Source organism: Terrapene carolina, unplaced genomic scaffold, assembly GCF_002925995.2.
Source record: "Terrapene carolina triunguis isolate 2854851 unplaced genomic scaffold, T_m_triunguis-2.0 Scaffold139, whole genome shotgun sequence".
Classification (NCBI taxonomy): Eukaryota; Metazoa; Chordata; order Testudines; family Emydidae; genus Terrapene; species Terrapene triunguis.
Genome location: NW_020664490.1, coordinates 10,453,302 through 10,475,619, shown reverse-complemented (window position 1 = coordinate 10,475,619; position 22,318 = coordinate 10,453,302). Strand labels below are relative to the sequence as shown.

Genomic DNA, 22,318 nt, shown 5'->3' with positions numbered 1-22,318 from the left:
TTGCAACCCCTCTCGATTTGGTGTCATCCATAAATTTTATAAACATATTCTCCACTCTGTTATCCAAATCAGTAGATAAAATGTTGACTAGTATTGGACCCAGGACTGACTCCTGCAGGAAACAATATGCCCTCCCAGTTTGACAGCAGACCACTGATAACTACTCTAAATAGGGCTTTTCAAACCAGTTGTGCACCCATTTTATAGTAATTGCATTTAGACCACATTTCCATAGTTTGCTTATGAGAATGTCATGTGGGACTGTGTCAAAAGCCTGACTAAACATGTTGTGACATAATAGATTGCCATGACGTCAGGTGATCTCGCACTGTAAGAAAGTCAGCATTTGATCCATTGACTATATTACTGCTCTAAAGTTCATCTAGGCTTTGATAGAGAGGGAGATTATGGTCTTTAGCACAGTACTCAGAGCTAAGAGTTTCTGAATTCTAATCCTGTCTCTGACAGTAACTCTCTGTGGCCTTAGGAATGTCTTAACCTTTCTGCCTCAATCGCCTGATCTGTAAAATGGGATGATATTTATTTGTCACAGGTGTACGATGAGGATTAGTTTCTTAACATTTTATAAACACTTTGAAGTTGGTAATTTCTATACAAATGGTTTTGTTTATTATCCATTTTAGCAGAAAAATCTCCATGAGCTTTCAATGTGCTTAAAGTCTGTAATGCTGTACCTATGCATCCACTTGCTCTGTTCTCTGGAGGACATGCCTTCCATGTTTTAATTGGAACATTTTTATAATTGCTGCTATTTAACACGTTTATTTTGTGAAATCATGGGATGTTTTTATAGCCATATAATAAACCCTAGAGAACAACTTCTCTGACTGTTGCCATCTGCAGTGATCACAAGAGCAGCTTAGAAAATACTGACAGTCTTTGTAGTAATAGGATACATATGGTGGCACACAATTATGTGTTTCTGCATTCAATTAGTGTTGTACAATTACCCAGTTTTATTGCTTAGTTAAAACAGTGAAAGCACTACATAGTGGGTAATTTGCACTAATCCCCATCTCTCTAATTGCCCTTCAGTGTTTAAATGCAGTAGAACATGTATAGTGTTTGTTCTGAATGAGATGAGCATTAAATTATCATTCACATTCCTTGCGCCTTGACTGGCAATTAACGTACCACTTCTTCACATTAGGAGCACTTTTATAGAGAGCACTAAATAGAGTTATAACAGGGTGAGGGAAAACTATTCTGTTCTAGCGTTACTAGAAAATCAACTGAAATAGTCTCTCAAGGAAGTAGTAGAAGCCTCATTCCTGGAAACGGACTGACAAAACCCTAGAAAATCTACCATACTGCACAATTCCGCATTGGCAGAGGAATGGATTCAATGACTTAAGAGGTCTTTTCTGTAATTAATTGCTCTGATTATATGGTTCATTCACATCACCAGTGTGACTAGTGAAATTAATCTGTAAACATGCACTAGATTAACCAAACTAGGTGAAGGCATTTTCCACAATAAAAGGCCATTGCATTAAGGATGAATACTAGTTACAGTCGCTTCAGCCACTGATCTCTAAATCACTTCTTTACATTTTCCACCAAGTGTCTATTTAAAGTTTCTAGTTGCTAGTCTTTAATTAAAACTGTGGTTGAAATTAGATTTATTGCTCCCATTTCAGCAAACACTTCATTTCAGGAACCAGATGTATTTAACAATCGGTGTTTTTAATAAAGCTGAAATTACATTTTTAATGGTCTTTATGCCCATTTTTTGCTGGCTTAATAACAGAGAAGTGTGAATCCATTTCAGATTGTTGGTCCTCTCACATTACAAGATCCAGTTTCATGCACTTATTAAAAACAATCAGAGGAACAGAGGATTTCTGTGAATGCTGAATCTCCCCTCATAATATAGAAGACCTGATATAATATGTTGTATAGCCCTACAATACAGAAGAGTGTCGAGAAGGTTTCTTAATCTTTCTATGCAAGGTTGTACAGCAAATGAAGAAAAAATTCTCTTCATAGGATGGCTAGTTACAGTTGTTTTTGATGGATCCCTAGCAAACTGTTTCAGTTGATGAGGAATGGGTCTTCTAGGAAAAACTTTTGCACTAAGTGAGCAGATAAAGAGTCCCTGTTGAGCTCACTGCCCATTTCTTAAGGAAATCTCAGAAGTTTCTTTTGCAGGAATTTGTAATTCAGTGAGGCTTTTGTTGTGGCAGTGGCTGTTCAAGGTGGTGGTGCAGCACATGAGATTACGCTTGTAGACTGAACACATTTTTTAAAATGTTGTTAGATTAAACTGCACTAAATTTCACCATAAATCAACATTAAAAACTGGAAGAGAGAGCCCCGATCAACTACTGCCTTAAGGGATGATTCGCTGGTTAACATTTTATTTTGATAAATTTAATTATTTTATTTTGACTATTTGTTTTGATATTTGAATATTTGTCAGTGTTTAGGCACTGGGGAAGCAATGGAAATTGGAATTTTCCTATTGTGGCTGCTATCTTTATGTACTGACTGCTTCTAGAACATAAAGTCTCCTCTTGCACTGATTAAAAAGAAAACAAAAAAATTGCAAGTAGCTTTTCACTGCTGAAGAGATCATAATTTAGGGAAGGATTTTCAAGAGCACTCAGTATTGGCCTAACTCTGCTTCCATTGAAGTCAGTGAGAGTTATACCATTGAATTCAATGGAAGAAGAGTTGCGCTAACACTGGGCACTTTTGAAAATTCCACCTTTTAGTGTTTTGTGAGCTCTCAAAAGTGAGCATAAGTGCTTAATGAAGTAACATGATAGCTGAGTGTGTTGTGACCTCTCTAGTGGCTCGTCCATTGGGAGAATAAAAGCCTACTACTGCTGTCAACTAATGGAGTTACTCCTTTAGCTCAGAAGTTCAAATCCCTGTACAAGCCTCTCTTTTGTGTATTAATTTTAATAAGCTACCACGGTTGTCAGATTCAGTGGGGATTTAACCCAGGAACTTCAACATCAAAAGCACAGACCTCTACTATGCTACTATACTTTAGCTTTTAACAAGAGAAAGATTTTGTGCTCTTTGATGATCAGCCACTAAAGGGGGATCCAGCATACTTAGCCATTTACACTGGGTATGTTTATTTTTTTAGAAGAGAGACCATATATGAATCAAACCCTCCTAATCACTGTGATTTTTTTTTTTAAATGTGCGCTCATCTGTATTTTGGGAAGTGAAGGAGAGAATCTGAAAGCATACTCAACTGAAAGGAGTAGGTCAGGAAGTTAGCAAATTGTTCATGAGTCCATTTACATAGAACCTTACTGATCCTTTGGATTTTATTTCTGGTTTAGGTTTATGAACACCAAGATGGAAGCAAGTCTCTGAAGCTGGGAGACTTTGGGCTGGCAACAATAGTGGATGGACCTCTTTACACAGTCTGTGGGACCCCTACATATGTAGCTCCAGAAATCATTGCAGAAGCTGGGTAAACTATTTGCAGTAAAGGTTCATTTAAGTGTGCAAGGTGGAATATGTTCTCGCCAATATATCAGTTATAACTCTTTTAATTTAGGCTTTTTTTTCTACCTTTTATTAGGGGTTACCATGGCAGTTTTTAACTTCAAAGTAGAAAGTCCTCAAATTAGCAGTGAGGCAGTAACTAACCGTTTCTTTTAACCCTGGGGTAAAAGTAACAAAAACTGCCCTCAGTGACTGCTAACTGTTGTTTTCTGTGCTCTTCCTTTGTCCTCTACTGTCCTTTTCCTTAGGTCTATTGTGTAGAGCAAACCCCCACTGGGGTGAGTGACCCATGTCACCTGTGCAGGCTTCCTGTCAGGAGAGGTCAAACGAGTCCTACTCTCATCCAAGAAACCAGTACACTTTATCATCTGTGTTCAGACATTCTAATCCAATGTAGCTTTAAATTGTAAACATCTGCCTTGGATTTGAAAGCAGAAATTGGTGTACGGTATAGATAAAATTCAGCTCAGACCATTTCATAAGAATTTGTGCACTGACATCGTTGTCTTTCAGTTGTGTACTGTAGTTCATACAGGCTTGGTATCTCTAATTATAATACTTCTAACACTTTTAGATATGGCCTGAAGGTGGACATCTGGGCAGCTGGTGTGATTACTTACATCTTGCTGTGTGGCTTTCCTCCATTCCGTGGGTATGGGCTATGATCTTTTATCCAACTCTTAACAATGCACCTCTATGCTGTGAATGGTCCATGTGCCTGTCCTGCACTAAGAGGTCTGCTGAGGGGGGGAGGGAATCTTTGCTTGCAATGTTGGGTTATTTTTTTCCATGCTCTACCTGTTAATTTATACAAACTTCATAAATCTCCATTGTGTTACTGTAAAAACCCCAGTCTCTTCTCATTCTGTTTATTTTGATGTAATCTGCCTTGCAAAACAAATGCACCCATTCCAGGCTTTAGGTGCCCTTGGCAACCATTTAAAATATATGATGAAATCAGCAGATCCCCCAGTTACTCCCCAACACAGTAAGCAGGAAGCAGTAAAATGTAAAAGCAGTAAAATGTAAGCCTTCCAACAGAGATTTACACCTGTAAGCAAACTTACAGCCTCCCCTCACAAATCTCCCCTCTCCATTAAAGCAAAAAGAAGGGCTGGGCCTTGCCTTAAAGATAGGCAAGCTCAGAAACAAAGAGGGAAGTGTATCCCAAAGGTGGAGGGAGCTAACAGAGGTCGCCCTACAAGTAAACTCTTTTTTTCCCCCTTCTCACTTGTGCTCCATCTCAAGTGCCCTCACAGTCCACAATTGTGGCCATGTGGCATGGGGAGAGGAACTGGTTCCAAAAGGCAAACTTAGTGAACTACAGTTAAAAGCATTTTACTTGCTTTTTAAAAGTTTATAAAAATGACATCTGTAAATAAATCTTATGTTTTGTTGTGTGTTTGTTTGCTTTACAGATGTGGAGATGACCAGGAAGTGCTTTTTGATCAGATTTTGATGGGCCAGGTGGATTTCCCATCTCCATACTGGGATAATGTTTCTGATTCTGCAAAGGTAGATTTACAAAGTTGGTTCTCTTCTGTTTTATCAAAGGTGCCCTGTATATATGTTGTGTGTGCAAAGAGAGTGTAAAACTACTGTTCTTTTGTGTCCCCATATTTGAGAAGCTTTAGGTCTAGACTCCCCTGAAGTACATATGTGTAATCTACAACATTATTATCTGATTATTGTCTGTGTCTTAGACTGTAAGCTGACCTGGGCAGCACTTTGTTAGTATTTGTCTCTTATGCAGTGAATGAAAAAATGAAGCCAAATGAATAAATGATTTTTCAGTTGAGTGGCTAAATCAAAAAAAATCAGAAAAAATAATTTTGTTTCGGGTCGACCCAAAACAGAAATGTTTTTGGGTCAAAAGAAACATTTCATTTTGTTATCAGGTGTTTTTTACTCTTTAGTAATTAAATCTAGCTAAATTTTGAAATGAAATGTCATTTTGAAACAATATGTTGAAATAAAACATTTAAAAACTTGTTCAACGTTTTTCCCTTTTAGGTGGGAGGGGTGAAGCTATTTGCCAAAATCAATCTGAATTCAGATAGTTGTGGTGAACCTGACACTGCATTTTTCAGAGACTAAACTATTTGTCTGAAAAATTTTGCCCAGCTCTAGTTTTAAGCATCCTGTCAACACCTATTGAACAGTTAAAACTTCCAGTAACTTGGATCATAAATAGGCACATCCTTGGGGCAGTGACTGTGCTTTCTATGGGTTTGTACAGCGACTAGCACAATGGCAGCTGGATTCCAATTGGCACCTCCAGGTGTAATTGTATTATAAATACTAAATAATAATAATCTGAGGAAAACATGTCCCATGATTAATGACATGAAAGGATTGTCCTGATATCTCTTTCTGTCAAAGAACCAGGCTCAACATTGCTTGTAACTCCTGAATGTTGCCAGTGTATGAGACTTTGACTTGTTCTATCAATCCATTACAAGCCGTTCATTTTTTTAGTCCTCTTTTTTTAAAGCAACTTTCAAGTACAGTAAAAGCTGTTTTATCCAGCACTTCACCAACCGGAAAGCTCTATAAACCGGCATTTTTGATCTTCATTGAAAGTCCGGTTTATAGTCCAGTCAGTGCGGGGCTGGCAGGGGGTTGGGGTGCGGGAGGGGGTGCAGTGCACGGGCTCTGGGAGGGAGTTTGAGTGTGGAAGGCAGCTCGGAGAAGTGGGTTGGGGTGTGGGAGGAGGTGCGGGGTGCCAGATCTGCGGGGCACTCACCTCAGGCAGCTCCCGCAAGTGGCGATCTGTCCTGGCTGGGAGCTGCGGATCCAGCGCTCAGGGTGGGGCAGAGGCAGCACGCAGAGCCACCTACCGTGCTTCTGCCTACGGACAGCCAAGACAGGTTGCCGCTTGTGGGGAGCCCCCCCCCCCCCCAATCTGGCACCCCAAGCCCCCTCCTGCTCCCCAACCCCCTGCCTTGAGCCCCTCCCGCACCGAAATTCCCTCCCAGAGCCCGCGCCCCGCACCCTTGCCATGCCCCAATCTCCAGCCCCGCACCCTACTGCACCCAAACTCCCTCCCTCTTAGTTAACCAGCATTTTTCACTTACCGGCACCCGCCATTCCCCCAACATGCCAGATAAAACAGCTTTTACTGTAATAAGGAAGAGCTTGATTCTGAGAGAAGGTGAGAGAGCTGTGGGTGCACAGTACCTTTCAGGATTAGTCCCTAACACAATTAAACACACTTGCACAACAGGGTTGAATTTGGCCCAAGAGTTCAAATTCTCTGGAGCAGTCTCATTGGTGCACTAGAGTAAGAGGTGAAATTACAGAGTTCCTAGGCATTCTGAGTTACAGTAAGATTGGAGTTGATTGGAGTTTCATATTTGCAGTTCATTTGGGTTGGCATGTGTATAACCAATAGATTTCACCCTAATACTTTCCTTTTCTTACCTTAAGCTTGGGAACACCAACACATAATCATAGGATGAATATATGCTCTCAGTATGAGCACTAATTTATCACAAAATAATGTCAGTGTTTTCATCTGGGGTGTGAGGATTGAAAATGACATATTAAACGCTGACTCTTGATTCTTCTATACCACTGTTTTGTACTATGTTTTTGGAAATAATATGGGAGCGGTAGAGGGTGGGATTTTAGTTTCCAAACTAGTGAAATTAACATACAGGATACAGTACTTGGAGCTGAAAGAAAGTATTAAGTGTTAGTAGGAGTCTTCTAATCTCTCCCTTTGTATTGTGGCAAGCTTGATTTCATCATGCGTAAGACATCACTCATCTGTTAAGAATCAGCTCTAGTCTTCAATATCTCTAATGACAATTCCACAGCTCCTTTGGCAAGCTCGTTCCATTACCTAACCACTCTGTCTAGTTAGTTTGTTCTAAAATTTTCCATTTTGATGCATAACATCATTAGTTTCTATTCTGCTCCCATTTATTATTGAAAATAATTGATGTCTATCATTTCTGATTTCCCTTTATATTAGCATCCCATTACTGTTATCTTTTCTATAGATTGAATGCACTCACTGATGGGAGAAGTAATGCATTAAATGCTGGTAGGAAACTGAGGGGAAAATAGTAAAGAAGAATTTGAAACATTAAAACAAAGGTTTTAAGAGTTAGAAATATTTTTTTGAAAATATCCACTTTTCCTATTGATATTGGGAGCTAGAGAGAGCCAAATTCTAGAGTAGTCTGCATCATCTTTAGAGAAAATTGGCTATTTTCTAAATGGGCAACTAACCTGATTTCATGCTCCCATCTGTTTTGTACATTATGTGAGAAGTTCTTTCCTCTACAAACTGCTGACTACAAAATTAACTCAGCACTTATGGTCTTCTAGCTTTTCAATGCATTATTTAGCTATTGATTTAGAAGTTCAACTTACAGTTCAGCAATTGATAGTTTTTTTTAAATAACCTTAGTATATTTCCATCCTGTACAATTCTCCCACTCATTGAACACTGTGCTTTATTACAATCAATTGAAGATCACTTTACTGAATTAAATCTTTTGTTTTTCTTCATAAAATGTGCTCTAAATGGGATCTTATCTTCCATTTCACAGGAACTTATCACCATGATGCTTCAGGTAGATGTAGATCAGCGATTCTCAGCCTTGCAAGTTCTCGAACATCCGTGGGTTAATGTAAGTAATTTCAGGACTGCAGATTCTTGTTTTAGTCTTGTAATTTTTTAACTGTTTGCCATCAAATACTTTAAATGCCTCTTTGGAGCCAACATTTTCTAAAACAGACACAGGTAATGACCAACTTACTGTGTGGTTTCACTGGAAGTGAAAGTGCTTTGCTAGTATACAATTAAATATTTTTGTGCACAGTGCTCTGCACTCCCTTCCCCCAATATCGTGGGCCACATTTTCAACACACCTCCTTAATTGCACCTGCAAACTTTGTCCATTTCCCAAAGGTCAATTTGCAGGTGCAGTGACACATTTTGTGCACGTAAATCAGATGGGCTCACAAGTCTTGCAATCACAATTAAGGGGTCTTGAAATATAGTCCGTGTTTTAAAGCTGGATGATTCAGCATTAAGTTCAAAATCTTTACAATCAAATATTAACTTCCAAATTTGATCTATAAACATGTGTATGTGCAGTCATATCAGTTTAATCTAGATTAGTGTGAAATTTTCATTTTTATCTTTAGATCAATGCTCATTTGTTCTGAACCTGCCATAAAATTGATTAATAAAGAGGTGGCATATGGATCAATCTGATATAGATTAAGAAGGCCTGGGCCTGTCTATGCTTTAATGTTGGGACAGGGACGCTGTTTAATATTAATTATTTACGGCTATTTAATATGTTTCAAAATATTTGGATAAAAATGTAAGAAAACGGGGGGGGAGGGAGGAATCCAGATTCCAGTTTAAAAATGAAAATATATGAAAGCAAAATGAGTACAAGAAAAAATATATGAATTTGCATATTGCAAGTACCAGCGTGGAATTCCTCCCTAGCACATTTGTGTGGTGCAGCACTTTCCCCTAGTATCCAAAAAGGTCTCTCTCAGACACTTAAAGGGAGTGTAGTTCCAAAAAGGAATATTTGTAATTCAAATATACAGACTAATTAAATAACATAAAAAAATTAAAAGGTGTCCAAATAGTTTACTATATTCCTTAATTGAAAATGGTGTGTAAAGTAGCTACAAAGTACATCCTCAAGTAGTTCTATCCTCCATTCTGCTGTTCAGATAGAAGCAGTTTTTAATTGTAAATACTTCTGAACTGCACAGCCCCTTTGTCACGTAAAGCTTATAGACATCGAGTGCAATATATAATGACAATTTAGCATTTTTGTGGTCACTTTAAGGCAGAAGACTTTGTTGTTGCTGGTGGTATTTTGTTTCCTTCTTGAAGGATATATTCTTATCACACAATGTTTATATCCCAATTTTAAATAATTTTTGTTCGGAACTGAAATAAGTATTTATCTCTGGAGTGAGAGGGAACTGTGGGACGAGGGATAAGGTAGAGATAGAAAGTGGGACTTACTAAGCAGAATTGCTGCCTCATGGCCAGCTTCTTCAATGGTGTAAATTGGCATAGCTCCACTGAATTTAATGGAGCTCCGTTGATTTTACACCATTGGAGGATCTGGAACCTGAAAGCTTTTTTTCCCTCCTTTTAGTTAAATTGCACTCTGATGCATTTTAGTAAACAGTTTCAGCAAGCTGCATGAAGTGGCAGAGGTATTACTTCCATTAGTGCAAAGCTCCTCAAACTGTGGGTCGTGCCCACCTAGGGGGCACGGAGGAACGTTCGGAGGGGCGCAGTGAGGCCTGGATCAGCCCCCTCATGGGGTGGGGAGGGAGTGCCATCCAGCCCCACTCCGCTTCCAGCTCTGCTCTGACCCCAGCCCCTGGCCTCCATCCACAGCCCGGGCGCGGCTCTGCACCCAGTCCCGGTTCTGGCTCTGCCCCCAGCTTTGGCCCCTGGCCACAGCCCTGACCTTGGTCCCGGCCCTGCTCCCAGCTGTGGCCCCAGTCTCGGCCCCCTTACCCCTATTTGTATCCTCCCCCCACCCTCCAGGACTGTGAAACAGTTTGGGGATCAGTGCTTTAGTGCTGAAAGTCATGCTATTGTTAATATTCTGTAAGTATATGACCGTGAAAACATATAGCACTCCTGTTTGTACTAGACGAAGTATTCTATCCCAGTTCTATGGGGATTTTTGTCTCCCTAATCATTCCTTTATAGCATTCCACATTCAGAGGTCAGTAAATCTTCTTCAGCTATATATTAGCCGTCATTCAGAGCTAATCAGGCTAGAAATACCTTTTTCTTGGACTAATGTAAGTATTTGCTAGATAAGTTTTCTGGAGTTCACTTCAGGAAAGTTCCTCAGCACATGCCTGAGTCCACCCCTAGTTTGGCTAACACATAAGTATGTGCTGAATTTAAGGTCCACTGAACTAAATGAGACTTATGCCTAAAGTGAAATGGTTAGGTGCTGTCCAGAAATAATGGTTAGGTGCTGTCCAGAATGGGGATGCTTTCCTGAACTGGGGCCTGAAGTATATGTGTGAGGCTACGTCTTCACTACAGGGGGGGGGTCGATTTAAGATACACAAATTCAGCTACGCGAATAGCGTAGCTGAATTCGACGTATCGCAGCCGACTTACCCCGCTGTAGGGACGGTGGCAAAATCGACCTCTGCGGCTTCCTGTCGACGGCGCTTACTCCCACCTTCGCTGGTGGAGTAAGAGCATCGATTCGGGGATCGATTGTCGCGTCCCAACGGGACGCGATAAATCGATCCCCGAGAGGTCGATTTCTACCCGCCGATTCAGGCGGGTAGTGTAGACCTAGCCTGAGAGAGAGAGAGAATTCAGAAGGGAAAACTTGTTTTTCTACAGAGGCAGTGTGAACCAATAGAGAGAACATTGTACTGGGAGTCAGGGAACGCATTTTCCATTCCTAGCTCTGTCATCACCTTGAACCACACTTTCTCTCTACCTCAGTTTCTTCATCTTTAAAATTGGGATAATAATGCTTACTTGTATTTATAACGGCACTGGAGATCTACAAGTGAAAATGTTTATTTTAGCTGATCTTCATAAAATATTCTGCTTCTTTCTAGAAGGAAAGTAAATATGTGGAATAACACTTCACTTTTCTAATAAATCTGTTTAAATACCTCTCCTTAGTACCAAATGCTATATAATATTTTGGACTTATTTATAGTTTTGAGACTAGTGAAATAGCACTAAAATTGTGGGTAATACTGCTGGCTGGAAAATAGAAATAATTTTTCATGATAATTTTCATGAAATATTTTTTTCTCTTTGAAATTTCATTTTGACATTCTGCCTAGTTATTCTATGTAAAAAGTATTTGTCGGGTGTAAATAACTATTGCACTTCCAAGTGCAGCTTTTTATGACTGTTTACTAAATGATTACTTTGTAAGTTGATGACATCGCTGGAATTTAGTATGACAGTTTCAATAGGAGCCAACCTTCATTTCAGTTTAAATTTTAACAACGAAAATAGATGGACTCTCTTAGAAACAACAAAACTTGTAATGGTCAGAATCAGACCAGTAAAACTGTTCCTATGTCAATAATATCCCAGCTGTTTTCAATTTAATAAACAAAACCTGAAAAGACTTTGGCTAGTTGCCATTGAGACAGATGGAGATCCTGGATTCTGAATGCAATTTAACAGCAGTTCTCTGCCCCCTCAATTTAGTTTATTTGGATTTGTCTCTCATATACAGAACTCTTAGAGCTAGAAACAAAACCACTGTTTTATACTTCCCCTACTGGGACTCTTACTGTTTCCTATGCCTGCTCATATTCATTGCAAAACTAAGGAATTATAAAAGAGGCTAGAGGCTTGGGAGCTAGCATTTTAAACACTGGAAATATTATATAATCCAAAGTGCACCAATGGCAAGTTATGGTACAATTCTTGACTTCTGAGTAATAAAAATGTTTAACTTACTGTAATTCAATAAGTTTTAATGGTGAAAAGGATGGATTACATTTTGTAAACCCTTCCCTGTTATAATGATTACCCAAAAGTGGATTATTTTTTGTACACGCCAGCCTAAAAAGGATTAGGAAACATGTAGCTTTAAAACATTTCCCTAGATACATTGGCCCTGGCTGCCTGTATGTGAAATAAATAAGTAACCATCAGTAAATAATAATAATAAACTGAGCGTTCATAAGGAGGTTATTTTAAAAAGACATTTCTTATTTGGCAGCTGCAATATTTTTGGTCACACCATAGGGCGCTGCCCATATCTCATTGGAAACCGTAAAGGAAACAGAGTCAACAGGCTTTTCCAGGGCTTTTATTTGGTCTAATTTTCTTCTGTTATTTATATAATGACCTCTTCCTATGGCACAATTAGCTCTGGAAAGGAAACCTCTTGTGATCATTTTGTGAAATGGATCTGAGTGAGTCAGGGCAGTAGGAGTCCAGCAGTCCTGAGCTTTGCTTAAGATTTTTAGCACAATTTCTTTTTCTTTGGGTCTTTACATGTCCTGTTGTGTAGCTCAATGCAAATATATAAGCAGCGTTCATGATAATTATTATATACAGGAATGTCACCAGCAGCCTCTGTCTGGCTCTTTTTCCTTATTTTAAAACAAAACAAAGCAGGTTCTCTGTCTGAGCAGCAACTAACCGTGTTTGCTGGAACATTCAAATTAGACAGGGATGACAGTAAACAATTGCACACTGAAGTAGTATGTTGTAAAACCTGAATCGAGGTCTTCAAGAGTGACAAGTGATTTTAGGTGCTTCAGTTTCTGAGTGTCCAACTTTTGAGACACTATAAAGGAGCCTATTTTTGAGAGAATGGGTGCTCAGCGTTTTATGAAAGTCAGGCTCCTTTAAGGTGTTTCGAGGTGAATAATCCAAAATCACCAGTCACTCTTGACAGTTTTGTCCCTAGTACTATAGATGAGATGCACTACCAAGGTCCAGACCACTTGTGAGAAGCAGTGTGTATATCTAATGGTTAATGCATAGACTGGAACACTCGTTAGTGAAGACTGTCTTTGGGAGGTTAACATTTACAGTGTCTTGACCAAATTCCTATTTGGAGCATTTAGCCTACGTCCAATTCCTCCTGCAGTTTCTTGTGGGTATGATATTCTTCTTCACTTCCTGCCATAAAATGTAGTGTAGCATTGCTGTTTGATATTAAACAGCTGCCATGTTTCACCCTAGATGTGTATCTTTTTTAATGTTGGATGAAGTGATTCCAGTTTGGAGCCTAAATACCAGTATATTTGTAAAGTAAACATCAGATAGCAGCAAAAATAGTTAGAAAGTGTTGCAATGACAGATTAATTAATATTTTATAACTTCGCCACAGCTTGAGCACATTGTGGCTCAAAAAATGTATCCTATGTTATGTGGATCTGGAATATCATCTCTGGAGCTATGGCTGTAAGTTTCCCCGATAGAAAGTATTACACTAGTCATCAGGACTTGGTGATTCTTGTGCCTCAGACCTTTGAAAAATGAGATGTACGTTTTGGGGGGTTTTTTCCTATGAAGAAGAGGAAAGAGTTCGTTTTATAGACTGGTTTTCTTCTGGGAAAGGTCAGGTCAGAGGCATACAGGTTATTTTAGGGGTCATTTACCACTGAGCCAGTCCTCCCTTCTACTAGACAATAACCAACTACTATATTTTTTAAAGCTCTGCATTTGACTATATTCTGCCTGATAGTGCATTTTGTTAAGAGGTGAGTGAGGAATTTTTTGAAAATCAGTGCCACAATCTACAAACTCAAACTAACCTTCTTCCCATATGCTTACAAAGCCCATGATTTACTGCAGCAACTGTGTAACGTACTAAGTGCTCTCAGAATTGTTACAAAGACAGAAAAATGAATGTTCACACTCATTTTATGTTCTCATCTTGATCTGTTACTTCCATGTGTTGTACTTTTGGTGCTAAAATGCTTAGTTTAAGTCTCTGATTCAATTGTTGATAACTAGAGATACAAAGTAGAGCTCTGAATGGGACTAGTGTAGAGCCCTGCAGCGGGACCCACTGCCATAATAGCGTGAGCAGAATTAAAAAATAGTCCTGCGCAGGGCTCTAATGCAAAGCAGTAGTTCTGCAGGCCAGTCATTTGATATGATCCAAGGTTACTGTTCTCTGCTACATTACATAATCTGATGGTGGGCAGGCTTTGCCAAGGTAACTGTTCTTGGCATTGCTCTTAAAATGGTCTATCTGGCCCCACCCTTTGGGTCAGTTACAAAGGACTGGTCTTCACTACCTTAAAAAAGGCGTGTTCTTAATTTGGTCTTTAACTTGAACTGCTAACTTTTGTGAAAACAAGCTTCCTTGTCTTCACTGTAGGGTGACCAGATGTCCCGATTTTATAGGGACAGTCCCGATTTTTGGGTCTTTTTCTTATATAGGCTCCTATTACCCCCCACCCCCGTCCCGATTTTTCACATTTGCTGTCTGGTCACCCTATCACTAGGATTTTAACTCAAGTTAAGAACATACTTTTTTAGTGAAGACAAGGCCACAACTGACTCAAATATTATCTGTTTTTCCTGGCTGGAGCCCACGTTTCTTTACCCCTGTGTCCCCCACAGCTGCATAGGAAGATATTGTGTAGTGCAAGGGAAGAACTGTAGGCCCCCATTGAGGTCTTGACCTCCCTGAGGGAAGGCTGGAGCTTTCTGTGGATTGTGGCTTCATTTAGCCATAGGCTAAATGTGATAATATCACAATCAGTGATTGTAACAGAAGCCATCAATCAGGCATCTATCCATTTGATGGGATTATCCCATAGCTGGGTCAGGAGTCATTGGAACTAGCCAGGGGAATCTCCTTCTAGACTTTATAAGGAGTCTCCTCCCAGGTTAGTATTGAGTGAATACCACTGGTCATGCTTGGATCAAACCCTGTGAACCTTAAAAATGCATCCCTGATTAGATGGAGTGAGAATTTTCTGGAATATTTTTATTAATCCTATGTGTGCCTCAGTTTCCCTCTCTACTTTGCATTGTAAAAAAAAAAGTTTGACCCCTGCTAAAAGAGTGCAGGAGGTATGGGTGTCACCTGGCTGTCTGGGGGCTGGCTCATTAAATAACTGTCTCAAACGGAACCCAAATCAACTTAGCATCTAGCAAGAGATACCTCTGAAACATCAACACCCAACAGCGGGACACCCCAGCAGGCAGGACTTGTGAACTGAGTTGGAGAACAAGGTGTCAGGTGACGGGAAGAAGGGCAGCCCTTTTTAGAGGGACTCAGGAGCCCAGACCTGGGGAGACAAAAGATGGATGGGGGCGGGAGCCAGAGATGGAGTTTATTTCAGCTTGGCTGGCTCATCATGGTACTGGCTTGGCATGTACTATAGCGTAATTTCTGCCTCTCTGTGCTAACCTAAGCACTATAAGATTACGTGTGCCAGGTGACTTGCTTTGAAAAGGCTTCCTGTGTCATTGTAAGTACGCCCTGAGAGCATTGCGTCCTGAGGGGCACAATATCAGCCTCCCGCAGGACTCTGGCTTGGCTGGATTCACTGCAGAGAGCCATGGAGACAGACAGGGATTGTTGGTGCCGAAGGCCCAGTCTTGGAGGCCACAGGCCTGCCCCTGTTGGAACTATGTGTGTCCTTGAGGCCTGCCCACTAAGGGGTCACTCCAGAGAGACTGATTGCAGGCTGGGGCATAGACCAGACTCCGTGACAGCCTGCATGTTGTTTGAGCACATTTTCCCTTGTTTAAAGCATAAAATTTTATTCAACCAAATCTCACATCTCTGAAAATGGAGCTCCACAAGGCTTTTGGGAGGACTTTGGAGCACACTTATTCTCTCACAAGAACAATTTCCTTGCTGCATATCAGAGAAACTGGGCTTCTCTTTTTAACGCTAATGACCTTTTAACTAGTATTGTTGTCTTCACTTTTAATTGATTGAAATGTATTAACAGAACAAAGGATCAATCTGAGATTCACTTATTGTGACATTTTATGGACCTAACAAATTACCATAAACTGGCAGTTAAGAAATGCGAACGTTTATAAAAGTTTGAAAGAGAGCTATTAGCTAAAGCTGAGAAGAGAAATGGGGCTGTTCCATGATAACAAGTTTCCTTATAAATACCTTAGGTAGATTCATGGAGAAGATGACATTGAATTAAACGAATCTCAAGAAAAAACTTTTTTTTATTAAACTTTTTACATCCGCAGGTTCCTCCAGGATCACCTCACAATCCTGCAAAAAGAGCATTCTCCCTTATTTTGCATTTTCTCTATAAACTTGTGTTTCTTTTTTTTGCAGGATGATGGCCTTCCAGAGAATGAGCATCAGCTTTCAGTAGCTGGGAAGATAAAGAAGCATTTCAATACAGGGCCTAAACCCAACAGCACAGCAGCTGGAGTTTCTGTCATAACAGTAAGCATCTGAAATACATAGCTATAACATTTTTAAAAGTTCCCACAAAACAGTCTATATTCAGAAGATGACACCAAAAGACAGCAAGGGCTCCGCTACTACTGTAAAGTGTTGCCCGTGTAGTTGAAATTAGTGTAACCATTTCAGATGCAGTTATGCACGAGTGTTGCATACCACACTACACACAATTGCTAGCTGCATCCTTTCAAGCAGAGATTAAACCGGGTAGAGATTTAGTTGTGCTGCATACTATAGTTACAATCTAGATATTGTCTGAAAGTAATGGAGCTTGTGAGACCATCTCAACCAAGTCCAGCTAAGTGTTATAGGCACATGCAGTATAGTATGCCTCACACAAATTTGTATTTTTCCTCCAAGATGATCGTGTGTCTGTCTCTCTCTCACTCACACACACACACACACACACACACACACACACACACACACGATATTCAGAATTTTATTAGATTATTTATGCTAGTACCATTGAACAGTAACTATCTGTTTTATCCACATTCACATCCTTTCCTTATTTTTAATACATCTGCCTGTGCTTTAAAGCTTTTTTTTTTTTTTTTTTATTACTCATGGTAATGTTAATTCTCCAGATAGAGTCACCAAAAAATCAGTGACACATTGAACATAACCATTCCCATATCAGATTACGCAGTGTTTGTTCCCAGCTTCCATAAATTGCAGATGGTGTGACTGCACATGTACACTGTCTCGTACTGTTTCCACTTTCATGTTCCTCAGCTCGGCCCCTCCAATGGTGAGTTAAATCAGCATGAAATAAACTCAGCTCAACAGGCACAATCTGGCTCACAGGTGTGAACTGTTTGTGCAGCAAAATGGATACTTTCTCAGAAGTTACTGAGTATTTAACATTTCAAGCTGTGCCTCTCTCTCTTTTTTTTTTTTCAACACGGAAACAAAATTGTCCTTCATGCTTTTCTTAGATTTTCAACTTTCTATGCCATCAGCTAACATACAGTCAGCTTTTTTTATTTTCATTTTCAAGCAATAATACCACAGTAACTCTCCCACAAGTAAAACATCACATACTCTGTACCCATTGCTCATATGAAATGCAGGTATGTTCTGAACAGCTTAGTTCAAACTGTGTTCTTTTCAAATGGATTGCCAGCACGCTTGTCCATAAGAAGTACTGCTCAGTTCCTCTTTGCAAGGCTTTCAAAGCTTAAAAGATAGAAACGATGCTTCTCCTACCCCCTTCCTCTTTTAATTTTTAAAATATTTTTATTTGTCCAAGTTGGTCTGGAAATGGATTGTTTACAGCAATTTGACATTTTAGTAATGAAAAAGGCATTGGTGAAGTGAATCTTTCCATTGACAAACACTATAGAAATAAATAAAACAAAAGCAAAAAAACCTCACTGAATTTGATAATGTGTTAGAATTTAAATAAGTACATTTAATGAGAGCATCTTTCTGAGTGGATACCACACCTTGGTGTGGTTAATTCTGGAGTTCTGCCTCTAAACTAGCAGTATTTTAAAAATATTGTTATAAAATCCAGAAAGTGGCTTAATTAACTAACTTCTTTCAGTAACTTTCCTAAAATTGGGGGATTACAAACATCTGTAGTGCATGTGTAAATTTTAAGGCAGGCTGGCAAGTGCTGATTTAAATATCAAAAAACTTTTTATATACTATGCATAACGCACGTCTTAATAAACAGAATAAATAAAACCCAAAGCAAAACCTTTAACCAATGTGCCTGCATTTAAAAACAAATGTAATACAAGTTTGGCATGGGATTGTCATTAAAATTTTACTTTCAGGAATCTCCTTTTTTACTTATACAATGCCAGGTAACATTGATATAAAGCTTATTAGCAAAGCTGTTCTAAATTTATAATTTACAAAGCATATGCTCCCCAAATGCTGGAACATATTGTTCAGCACTAAAAATGTACAATAAGTATATCTTAACCCTTTTTAAAAAAATCTGTTTTATGGTGACGATATATGTGTATACTGTAAATTATGTAAAGGGATAGCTAAAATACTGTATTTAGTTCTCAATTCAACTTTATAGTGATATTCTTTATTATACATATGCCCTTAGGGTAAAATTCACCACTGTATGGGGGTCCCACACAGGGCTCTATGTATCAAACCTTTAATGTAGGGCTTAAATTAATAAGGATTTGTGCAGGTCAGTTGGGTTGGGGGGAATTGCACCCCTAGTTTGTTTGTTGTTAGGTCAGAGTCATCTGTAGGTGTATTTTATTTATTTATATAAAACACTTTTAGTAGGCTGTTGATTTCTTCAGTAATATCCAAATATATTGTATTGACCCCTTTTGCTGAGGCATACATTTGCTTTGGTTATATAATCCCCAGTAAGAATAGTATCTGTTCATCCAGGTTCCAATCCTACAAACACTCACTCATATTCTTAAACTTTACTACTGTCATAAAGTTAATCATGTGCATAAGTATTTGCAGGATTAGGGCCCTAAAGCAGATATGACCAAAATATTTAATTTTGAAGTTCCATGACTGCATTTTTCTTGTATATAAATCTAACATTTCACTAAAAAATGTAAAATGCATGTTTAATAGCAAGCATTTATTAAATAATCTGTTTAAAGTTTAGCACTAGAATTTTTGTTGAATTCTCCAAGGATGTCATCACACTCTTTCCTTTGAATATTTTAAATTAATGACTTGACTGCTTAGTTATAATGTCTCCAGCCACTAAAGAAGAGAGCTGGTAATTATTTCTCAAATAAAAACAGATGTTTTGAAAGAGGTTTTTTTAAAAAAAACAATACTCTGCGTCAGTACCCTATGGGTTTGTAATGATACTCTTTGTCTGAAATAATCAAGAGGAAATATAAATCAATTTTAAAAAATGCTTTAATATTCAAAGATATATTGCAATACATTCTATTAACTGAGCATAGTTCAATTTGTGTTCATGTCTGGAATGTTAAAGCTTTGCTTGTATGTTGTCACTTTTGTGCTTGTTTTTTTGGCATTATTAAGACAGAAGAAAAGACTAATGATAACATTATGTTAAGGTTGTGTGAGGTCCCTGACTTGGCTACGGGAGTAAATCCCAGCTTGAGGCTCACGGGAACCGTGTAGCATAAAGAAAGAAAAAAGCTGTTCTGACAGCTGATGGTCTGCCAATGTGTCTAGAGATGGTAACCAATTCCTCTGTCTGCAGCATTCTGCCTGTCGCAGACAGCCTCTGTCATCTGTGGAAACCAAATTGGTGCTGCTTTATCATGGGGTGGGGGGAAGGAGGGAGTGAGGTATTTAAAATGCATTCTAGTGATTATAAAATAAAATTAAAAGTGACATTTTAACAGTGGGCTTTTCTTAAGATGTGGGGAAGAGAAAACAGCTTTAGTCTATTAGTTTTGCTCTGTTTGAGGAAGAACCTATGACTTAAAATGTCACTTCATATCTGTTGTTGTTCTATAATTATTATTTATAACCTGTTTTTCTTAGCCTATAGTCTTCATGGTAACTAAAATATTGTTTGACTTCTGCTTAGATAGATGTAACATTTCAAAATTCAAAGAATAAATCCCTTCCTAAAACACTTGTAACAGCATTCTGTTAGTTGTAATATTTTAGTGCAATACTTTTTATTTCAATTTTTAAAAAACCTTGTCTTTTGTGTACTTGAGATGCAGTATAATAGGCTGCCAGCAGATGGCAATAGTAGATCAATCTACTGAAACTCAATGAAAAATGAAGTATAGGTACAAGGTCCTCATCTTTTGAACAGGAAGTGTCCTTTAAATAATTCTAAATAAGATGAAACATGCGTTGATTTAAGAAAACAGAATAAATTATTAAATATTTCTCTTTATGTCTGTATTGAAAATGTAAGTTAAACTTACAGTTAGATGCTAACTACAGTTTAAATAACTGGTACTTAGAGACATGTTAATCGGCCTTTCTCAATTTAGAATTTATAACTATCATGAGTATTGCACCAATATGCCATAGTCTTAATGAAACACACAATGGCCTTTCCTTTTGTAGGGCAAAATGTGAAAGTTATCAAATTCTTCCGATTAAACTGGGCAGAGTGTCTCTCTTTCAAGTTTTACCCCCTAAAATTGTATCTAATCCTCTGTTAAAGGCTATCCCAAATACATGTTAGTGCAGTGTAAAAAGGTTAGAGAAAATAGCACACATTCTTTCTTTTCTATGCACATTCCCCTGCTAATGATAAACTCAATTTAGAACAATATATACAACTTAAAGTTATATTTTTAAGCACACACTTTACCAGATTTTTTTTACACAATACTAAGTTCATTTTCCATTTTGACTTTAATTGGTGCAATTTAGCGAAGATTTTACATCACAGTTTTCTACCATTATCTTTTTAAGCCTGAGATGTAAGGTGAAATGATAAACAATGCAATGCTGTTCATGAGCTTGAGAAGTCCTTGTCTCCAAGGCTAAGACTTAAAGAAAACAAACAAACAAAATCCAAACTGGATTCTTTTAATCTTTACACATGCCATAATTATGAAGTAGTCTAATTTAAGCCTCATATAGTCTGTGTAGCCTGCTTCTTGTGATGGCTAACACTGTGTTTTTTAAAAATTATTAAACCTCTGTTTAATTGCAAAAGATATTTTTTCATTACCATTATGTGCAACTTAAAGGGGCACTTCTATATTTGGAGATAACAGAATATTTGTTAGACTTTTAAACGAATGCATAATGCATTAAGTTACTTATTTCGCAAACTCCATTTCAGTTTAAATAAAATGGCTTCTAATATAGCAAGATAGGGCTAGTTTCTTTTTTTCTTTTATTCTTTTTCTTACTTTTTGTCTCCAGTGCATAGATTCAGGATGTTAGATAAGTGCCTTGTGAAACTGAAAACAGTCAATATGCACTAAATAAGGAACAGCTTGGTCTGGAGTCTTAATTCTTTAGCATAATATCGATCCACTGAGTTGCCCCATTTCTCTCTGCTCAGCTGGACCACGGGTTTACCATCAAGAGATCAGGGTCTTTGGACTACTACCAACAACCAGGAATGTATTGGATAAGGTATGAGATGGTGCAGCTCCAACAGTCAGTGTTTCCATGGCAACGTGCTGGCAGTCTCCATTAACCAGTTCCTTCAGTGGATAAACATGCTTTTTGATTTGTTATCCAGTCCATATGCTGCTTTATCAGTTTCATTTTAATCTTGATTGAGATGCCACACCCCTTCATTCCCTTTTTTTCACCCATTATTCACACTGACATTGCCAGCTTTCTCTTCATCGCACATGCTCAGTTTCAATTTTCCTTATAGTTAAAAGGACAGTGTATATAGAAAATCTACTGGATATGCTGCAGCAATTCACCTCCTCTCTCCGCCCCTCTCTCCCCCCCTCCCATATTGCTGGTTAAGGCATCTGCTTCCTGTGCACTTCTGTTTTTAAACACCTGGAACAGCAACAAGGTCTCAGCATATTTTTTTTCTCTTCTGTATGAGATTTGGAACTATATACTGTCATTTTGAACCCATCAAACACAATCCTTACCTTAGATTCAACAATGCATTTACCTAACATAGTACTTAGAAGCTCTCCAAAGTTTACTGAAATATAATGCATTGTATGTGCTGGTAAGCTTGTGTTTTCTAACTATGCACATTTATTTTTGTTCTCTTTTTATTTTTAAAACTCCTTGTAGTTTTTTATTTTTTTAACAATATTGCATGAATCTGTTTTTAATATTTTCCTACATTGCGTAACTGTGTCAGGGTTGTTATTAGTTGACTTGACCTGTACGATCAAATGGGACCTTGGCTGGGGTGGCGATTTCTGAATGGGTGAAAAGAGGGATTCTGCTGATTGCTGATGTCAGGCCCATACCGCCTCAATCAGTCAGGTGTCCCTGGTATTTTCATCAAGTGT

General features: G+C 38.5%; 1 protein-coding gene across 2 annotated transcripts in view; it reads left to right on the top strand.

The window, feature by feature from the left end:
* LOC113406795 (serine/threonine-protein kinase DCLK1) overlaps positions 1 to 22,318 on the top strand; it is a 346,452-nt gene that overhangs the window by 314,914 nt on the left and 9,220 nt on the right. The window contains exons 11-16 of one of the 2 annotated variants that reach the window (XM_026653520.1): positions 3,324 to 3,457; positions 4,067 to 4,144; positions 4,911 to 5,007; positions 8,055 to 8,135; positions 16,287 to 16,400; positions 21,388 to 21,461. In XM_026653520.1, coding sequence (XP_026509305.1) covers positions 3,324 to 3,457; positions 4,067 to 4,144; positions 4,911 to 5,007; positions 8,055 to 8,135; positions 16,287 to 16,400; positions 21,388 to 21,461 — 578 coding nt within the window. The remainder of the gene's footprint in view (positions 1 to 3,323; positions 3,458 to 4,066; positions 4,145 to 4,910; positions 5,008 to 8,054; positions 8,136 to 16,286; positions 16,401 to 21,387; positions 21,462 to 22,318) is intronic. The other variant, XM_026653519.1, reaches the window with a different exon arrangement.